At 40.9% G+C, this 8,920-nt stretch overlaps 1 protein-coding gene across 1 annotated transcript in view; it reads left to right on the top strand.

The window, feature by feature from the left end:
- SLC33A1 (solute carrier family 33 member 1) overlaps positions 1-8,920 on the top strand; it is a 28,827-nt gene that overhangs the window by 1,875 nt on the left and 18,032 nt on the right. The window contains exon 2 of the mRNA XM_053305609.1: positions 8,290-8,480. Coding sequence (XP_053161584.1) covers positions 8,290-8,480 — 191 coding nt within the window. The remainder of the gene's footprint in view (positions 1-8,289; positions 8,481-8,920) is intronic.

The raw sequence follows: 8,920 nt of genomic DNA, 5'->3' as shown, positions 1-8,920 counted from the left end.
ACTTGGGTTGTTCCAAATAGGCCTTCTTTGCTGAACTGAGTTAGATCGTATGGCAATCCTGAAGGTTCGCCATACTGGACTTTAATATGTTTTCTACTAGTATGTGTACTCACCAGCTTGCTATCAATATGGAAAACAATATGTTGCTGTGTTAGCACAATATAACATTACTCTGCTGAAGTGTTGGCATCTTCATCATGCCACCATAAGGCTTTGAGAAAATTTTAAATAATAATTCTTTGCTCTTTTTGGTCCAGATCATCTTGACAGAAAATGCTGCAACTGTTACGTAAACATTCATTGTTAAGCTAAACTAAACTGGTTACACTTATCCAAGCAGGCTAAGTCCTTGATAATGAGAGAAACAAAATATTTCTGATACATATGGTCTGGAACAGAAAAAGCAAAACATGAGACTTGTGATAAAAAATGATGCTAAAGTGTAGACACAGGAATAACTAATGTTGATATCGAATTAGCTAGAGGCCTGTCAAGTTTCACAAGCCAGAGAATGGAGAAGGAGAGTTCCAGTCCTTTCTCCAGCCTCCCTCACCTATTTGTCCCCACTTTCTCATTCATCATGGAAGCTACTGCATCAGGGAAAATAAGGGATGTGGCCGGGATAACTCTTCCAAAACTGGCCTTGCTTTCTGGTTTTCTAAGTGGAACTCCAGTAATAAGAAATGCTCCCTACTTGCAGAAGCTGTGCTTGGAATAGGGATAGAGGAATAATCTGCATTGCTTCCTTTGCAAACCAGGAGTCTATTTCCAGGAGTCTAGTACAGCTAATTTAGGTATTATAAAATCACAATATACAAGAAACTCACTATTCTGATAGTGGAAGAGTTCCCAAAGTTTTTTTGACAAGTGTACCCTTGTATCACAAACATTCAGCTCAGGTGTGTGTGCGTGTGTGCGCACGCGTGCACGTGTGTGTGCTGTACTATTAATTTCAATGCTAGTTTTCTGAAGCCTGTCAGTCAAGCTGAGGAGATGGGTATGCTGAGCTTCAGCACATAGCTATCCAGTCAGTAGCAGAGGAGGAGGTCATAGCTGAGAACATATTGGTTTCAAACTGGTGTTCCTTGGGTGGGTGGGAACAAATAGTGCAACTGTAGTGTGGGGAGGCAGGAGGGCTCTGAGTACTCCCTGGGAGCCCTTCAAGTACCTAGGGTTACTAGTACCCCCTGTTGGGAATACCCATCTTAATGGGATGAAAAATCAGGATTTTGTTTGATCTGAGAGGTGGGGAAGAGAAGCACTGGAAACACTGTTTCTCTTCCAGAAGGCACTGGGACATCATGAGCTCCCTGTCAGTAGTAGCAAGACCACCCAATGTCAGGGTGACATCCTCCACTCACTAAAATGTTGTCCATAATATGCTGTATATACCTTACTTTAATAAAAGTATATACCTTTTCCCCATATGAATGAATGGCTGGCAGCCATTCTCTTATCTGAGGAAGAGTAAAGGCATGCATTCTGGGATATCCAGGAGGTTATACCTGTTTCCTGGCCAAAAACTGTGATGCGAAATCAGTTTTGCATCTTCTTTATTGTGCACTTAGCTGCGGCCTGTTTACTTTGTCCTTTAGAATGCAACGGGAGGTACTGAGAACCAAGTTTTATAGTCCGGCTCTGGTTCTGATTCTTGGTCAATGGTCATGCTGGGTGATGGACTGTTCAGAACTGGCTTTTAAAATATATTGTTATTTTCATATAATTTCCTACAACTACTTACAGTGATCAGTGGCTTATGTTATGGTTGATAGCTGGACAAAGTTTAATGATTATTATAACATTCACAGCTTGAGGTTGAACCCAAAGAAGTGCATGACTAGTTCTCTTCACCCAAAGAAGATTTGGCTTGGTGTTTCTTGAATAGCAGACTCTCATGCAGCATGGCATCCCTCTTTTGAGCCTGAGGAATGTATGAAATGTGGCGTTTGATAAGGTGTGGGGATCCGCCATTCAAAAGGGAGAAGGCAGAGACACTGCTGGGCAAGCCCACACTGCTTTTTGGATCCCAGCCATAGTCCTTGCACTTTATATCTCTATGCTCTGAAGTAAGCCCTGCTGAATTAACTGATGCTTAGGACTGATGCCTTATTATTATTTACACACCACTTTTCAATGAAAAAGTTATCTATGTGGCTTAATAGAACTCATAATAATACATAATAATAAGATTTTGTTTATTTATTGTTAAATTTATATACTGCCTTTCATTAAAAACAATCCCAAGGCAGTTCCCTGATGGTTCCCTGTCCCCAGAAGTCACACAATTTTAAAAGAAACACAAGGTAGACACCAGCAACAACCACTGGGCAAATGATATGCTGGGTTTGAATAGGGTAAATTGCTCCCCCCCTCCTCAAAAAAAAAAAATTAAAAAAAAATCACCACTTTGAAAGGTGCCTCTTTGCCCAGTCAGTAGGGGCAAAGAAGCACCTGTTTGTCACTTCATTTCACTGGTTTATCGACTTGAAACATATCGGCTTCCCTCCTTTACTGGTTTCATTAGCAGAGGTATCTTAATATGAAAAGGTGAGCCTTCTCTGTAGTTGCCCCAGAGCTGTGGAACACATTTCCTGCTGAGATTAGAGCTGCTCCATCCCTGTTGGCCTTTAGGGAATAACTGAAGACACATTTCTTCAGCCAAGGTTTTTAGGTATTTAGTAGTTTTTAATTATTTTAATTTGAACTTTTAAATGTTTTAAATTGTTTTGTAAACCGCCTAGAGACTTCGGTAGTGGGCACTATACAAATATGCCAGATAAATAGAAGTTAGAGCTGTATCAAAGTTTAAAATCTTTTCATCATTAAATTTAGTGATGTAACCTTATGCCTAGCTAATTTAATGTTTTGAAAACTCAATAGCTATCAGATGCAGGGCTGCTCAACTTTGGCCCTCCTGCAGATGTTGGCCTACAGCTCCCATAATCCCTGGCTCTTGGCCACTGTGTCTGGGCATTATGGGAGTTGTAGTCCAAAAACAGCTGGAGGGCCAAAGCTGAGCAGGCCTAATTGTCAAAGCACTACTGCAATATCATAATACTAGCTCTGAATACTGTCTTAACCCTGACAAATCTGATCTGCACCCTGTAACCCTCCCGTTGGAAGAATGCAGTGCAGCTAGTGTAGGTGCTATCAAATTGCAGTACAGTATACACAAAACCCATAGCTATCTCAACAGAATGAAAAAGAATGTCCTCCTCCTTGGGGAGGAAAAGAAAAACCCCAAATATTGAAACAAATCTAAATAGGATTAGTGTTGTAATTCCTTTCTGAGGGCCAACAAAATACTGCAAATCAGTCAGCCTATTTTAAGTTTCACAGAATTAAATAATTAAACGTTAAGAGAGCATTAACATTAAGGTTTTATGTTTTAAAAGTAAAAGAGAGAAGAATTATTTTTTTAAGTTAATACAAATAATTTGAATACAAATTAAGTTAATACAAATAATCTTGGGCAGAAACTCCAGATCCTGTAGTGGACAGAATTTATCACATTTATATCCTGCCTTTTTGCTAAACAGCTCAGGATTATGTCCATGGGGGGGAACTCATGGCAGGGGTGTAGCTATAATTGAGTGGATGGGTTCAAAGAACCTGGACCCCCAGCTCCTGAGAGCCCCCCAGCAACACTCCTCCCTATTTTCTTCATTATCTCCCTTGCTTCGAGGGGTCACTGGAGAGCAGAGCAAACACAGGCCCCCTCTCCCCTAGCTTCGCCCCTGACTTGTGTCTTTCAGGCCAAGTGCAAGATTCTATTCATTATACCACCTTTATTGCTTACATCCCTACTTGGGTGTTTTGCTGAATCCTTGTAATACCCAAACTTGTGATCTTGCACTGTCACTAAGACCTATTGTGTCCAGTTCTATACAGTTTTTTTTTAAAAAAAAATCACCATTGAGGTATGCTTCACACAGTGGACCATAAAACTGGATTGTAATGTTGTGGATTGTGTCTAGTTAAATTATCTTTCACACCTCCATATTTAGATAGTCTTAAGCTACATCAGGAAATGGTAGTGTGCAGGGGTCCAATGCAGAGCATATGCAGCTATGTGGGTTCATGTTCACAAGGGTATGTACAGCCAGTAATAAATATATGAAAAGCACTCAAGAGAAAAAGCTGCTGTAAAAATACTAGTTTACTTGCATAACTTCTAGTACAGCATATATAGAACATAAAACCTAGACAAAGCATAAGACATAACCAAAACATAGTTCATTACAATGGGCTTTATGTGAAAAGTGATGTTAAGGAGCTTAGTTCCTAATTCTTAATTACCTCAGTCGTACTTACAGTTGCCCAGAAGAATCAAGAGAGGTGCTAAAAGCAATCTAGAATCCATCTAAATTTACACTTCTCTTATTCTAAAAATTTTCATGACTATACAGAATCATAACTTTGAGAAATATGTTAGCATTCCAATCCTCACTTAATAGGAAACTTCTTGCTATGTAAAACTTTGAGTGCTGCTGCTTCTTTGATCTATTGTTTCTTTAACGCAGATTTATGATTAACCTTTATTGTAGATTTAAATCCCATCTCTAATCCTAATGTTTGAAAAGCAAACTAGATTAATTAACTTTACAAAATCTGCAAACCCTGAAACACAAACTTGAGGTTTCAGGTGAAAAGACTACGTAGATCATAGTGTCTTAGGCCTAGATGAATCAAACAAAATAAGGACAGATGGGGTGATTTATTTTGTTATCCATGGCAGCAAAACAGTAGTTTATGCTTATTAATTGGAAGGACATCTGTAACAGAAAATAATTTCAGTGATTTCAGTTTCTTTACATAGCTGTGGTTATTTATATGTGGCTAATCGAGTAGTCATAGGACAGTGGACTAGGCCAGTCTCTCGTCTGCATTTTTCTGGGAAGCAAAATGCAAAGCTTTTCTCTCCTGCCATTTGTCTCCTGACAATTCTGGCTGCTGTCATAAAAAAGTGCACTGAACAGAAACTTAGAGGTGAATGCTTGACATGTACTTTGGGTTTTGGTGCAATATGTTCTAGATGCCACTGCACCGTAAACACTGCACTAACTAGCGATCTCTTTTGGAAAATTGTAAACTGTGGTTTCATCAAATAGAAACAACAAACAAACATTAGAAACATGAGTAAGTTCAGAATGGCTGCACTTAAATTTCACTTTAAGAATACATTTGCATTTTGTTTATTATGCTTCCAAATTAATTTTCATTTATCATAATGCTGCTAGTAATTCAGGGTTGGGAGTGAGGAAGTCTTTAACATTTCTATAAGGCCCAAAACTTGCGTCTCTGGGCGATTTACAATTAAAATCATTTCAACATTAAAATAATTAACATTACATTGATTTAAAACCCAACATTAAAAATATTAAAACTATAAATCTGATTAAAAGCTTGGGTGAATAAATGTGTCTTCAGTGCCTTTTTAAAAGTTGCCAGAGATGGGGAGGCTCTTATTTCAACAAGGAGCACATTCCAAAGTCCAGAGGTAGCAATGGAGAAGGCCCATCCCCAAGTAGCCGCCAGGGGAGTTGGCGCCAACCGCAGATGAACCTCTCCAGATGATCTTAACAGGCGATGGGACTCATGGCAAAGACGACGTTCTCTTAAATATCCAGGGCCTAAGTTGTTTAGGGCTTTATAGGTAATAACCAGCTCCTTGTATTTTGCCCAGAAACATATTGGCAGCCAGTGTAGTTTTATTGATTGATTGTTAAATTTATATACCGCCTTTCATTAAAAATTTTTTTTTGCTGTAAACCACCTTGAGATTGCTTTAACACAAGATGGTAAAAAAGACACAATTAAAATATTAGGTGGGGGAAAATATTAAACAAATTTGATTAAAAAATTTAAAAACAAAAGCATAAAAGCAATAAAGACTATAAAGAGCAGCAGCAGCAGAGAATCAAATAAATACCTTGGCAAAAAGCCAAGATTTCACACTTTTTCTAAACGCTGTGATGGAGACCAAGGAGCGAATAGCCACTGGGAGAGCATTCCAGAGTCTGGGGGTAGCAACAGAGAAGGCCCTGTCCCGCGTGCACGAGAACCGAGCCTCACTCATTGTCGGCACCTGGAGCAGAACCCTCTCAGATGACCTTGTCAAGCGGGCAGCAACCCTTGGGAGCAGGCGGTCCCTTAGGTATCCTGGGCCCAAACCATTTAGGGCTTTAAAGGAGTAATATGGTTTCTCCAAAGACCAACCTGGCTCCCACATTCTGGACCAACTGTAGTTTCCGGACTATGTACAAAGGCAGCCCCACATGGAGTATATTGCAGTTTTATTATTGTAAAATAAAAGTGAATATTGAAGTCCACCACAAGCCAGGGAGATTCCAAGCCCAAGTCCATCAGCTCAGTTAGGGATTCCATTGGGCAGGAGGGTGAACAGTACACCAAGAGAAGTCCCAGTCTATCCCTGGTCCCCAAATGTAGGTACACACATTCAGTATGGTCAGACACTTCAACAGAGATTCTGGTCAGGGAGAGGTTATTCTTATAGACCATAACCACTCCACCTACCCGTCCACGTCCCCTCCCCTGCTTCTCAACAGAGTACCCTGGAGGGAGAAGCTGGGACCAGACTGGGCCACCAGCCTCCCCCAGCCAAGTCTCTGTAATACATACCAGATCAACTCACCCAGGATTTTCAACATAAGCTGAATTAAAATACTCACCCACCTTTACACACCCACGAGGGATCCTGGGCTAAACAGCCTGGCCCTCGCCTTAGTTATCCCCTGAAGTGATTCTCCCAAAGGGCGACCCCTCTCCTCTGAAGCAAATGGGCTCTTCCTCTCCTCTCCTCTGCTGGGCTTCTAGCAGACTGGGAAATAGGCAGTGTTCCTATAAAAGGCCCAGAGCTGGGCAGATGGTACCAGAAGGAACTACTGAGTCACTCACCCCTGGCCCCAGTCCTGCACACACTCCCCACAGATGTTACACAGAGGTAGCAGGCTGCAGTCTCACAGGGGAAACAGGAGCAGGCAGGTAGCAGCAGAAGGGCCAACAGCACACACTTGGTCTCTCACCCCAGGCAGCACTGGGTGGGAAGCAGATGGGCTCTTCCTCTCCTGTGCTTCTAGCAGGTAAGTGAGTTCATAAAATGCTGCTGTTTCATCTTTACTTGAATCATTGTTTCTCACTAGGGTCCCCAAATATATTCCTATAGAAATTGATGTAGCAGCTTTGCTTCTAATAATGAGTTAGGCTACAACACACAGACCACTTTCTCTGATATAAAAGTTACAAAATAATCTTTTAAATGTGCAAAACCAGAATATATTAAAATAAACTTACAAACACGTAAGTGAGGCAAGCATTTCTGTGTAAAACACCATCATGAGTGCTCTTTCCAGCTGGTAATATTTCAAGTCTCAAATACATTAGCCAAACCAAACTTAGAAACAACTGAGAAGCAAATGAGTGAACTCTCCCTTCTCAGTTGTTTCTGCTTTCGGTTTGGCTACTGTATTTTAAGGCTGGAAGTGTTACCAGCTGGTATGCCAAAAAGAGCACCTCTGATGATGGCAATAAAATCACTGATTATTTTTACACAGAAACGTTTGCTTTGCACATTTAATTTAACATCCTGCTTTTTTATATTAAAGAGGCTGTTTGGTGAAGTGTTGTCATGTGCATTTCATCGCTATTACATCGTTTTCTCAGGTAAAGTCCTGTTTTAATAAGCTGCTGCAGAGTAAAAGGGGTGGAGATTAGGGGTGTGCCCAAACTGTGGTTCAAAGTGCAGTTCGAGTACTTTTTAGGAAACGGGATTGGGAACGTTAAGAAAAAGGAGAGCAGATCCTTACCTGCTCTCCACTGCCCCATGCAGCTTCCTGCTGGGCGGCCCATGTCCCAGTAACCCCCACATGGCACCAGCACATACATGGTACCCGTGCATGTGCAGGCACCATGTGCGTTCTAGTGCAGCGTGGGGGTTTATTGGGATTTGCACCACCCCAGCAGGAAACTGCACAGGGTGGCAGAGAACAGGTAAGGACCTGCTCTTCTTTTCCTTAAAGTTTCCAATCCCATTTCCTAAAAAGTGCTCTTGAGTACATCTCTAGTGGAGATGGATTAAAGCCTAGAATAAAAAGTTAGCTGGAAATAGGAAGCCTTTAAGAAAAGCTTTTTCCATCTTTACACGGAACATTAATGGTTTTTTGCAGCTCAAAGCTAGTCACAATATTGGTGTATGCTATTAGTGTGAAGTGTCTTTATACTGGGGAAAATTTTTGAATTATGAGTGAAAATAAATGTGTGTCTTTTCAGATTTCCTGTTTTTCTGGGGTACTGTCTTCTTAATAACTACCACCTTGGTTGCTCTCTTGAAAAAAGAAAATAAGGAAGTGATTCCAGCAAAAGAAGAAACAAAGGGCATCATGGATACATATAAGCTGCTTTTCTCAATAATCAAAATGCCAGCCGTCCTAACGTTCTGTGCCCTGATTTTAACGGCAAAAGTGAGTGAGGGGTTTGTCATTACCGGCTGAGAATATGTGCTGTCTTTACTTGTGTTACTATATTTCATTTACATTGAGACTTTTGGTTCAGTTCTGCGGGCCACTGTGCTGGCAAATAAATAATTAGGATGGGGCACTGTGGTGCCACTACACATTATAACCTGTGATGTTGCACTCATGTAATAGCTTGGTAGAGGATGCTACACTGGTGCAGTTGTACAGTTGCCAGAGTCATTGTACATATGAAGTGCATTATATTACGTCAGACTATTAGTCCATCTTGCCCAGTATTGTCTACTCTGACTAGCAGCAGTTAACTTGAGTGCCAACGAGTAGTCTTTCCCAGTGCTTTCTCTCTGATAACTTTAACTGGAGATCCTGGGAATTGGAGTGTATGGGCTCAGCAAGGGTTTGTTGGATTTTGTGAACTGGGCCTCTCT

Source organism: Hemicordylus capensis, chromosome 3 (assembly GCF_027244095.1).
Source record: "Hemicordylus capensis ecotype Gifberg chromosome 3, rHemCap1.1.pri, whole genome shotgun sequence".
In the NCBI taxonomy this organism is placed as follows: Eukaryota; Metazoa; Chordata; class Lepidosauria; order Squamata; family Cordylidae; genus Hemicordylus; species Hemicordylus capensis.
This window is presented reverse-complemented; position numbering and strand designations above follow the sequence as displayed.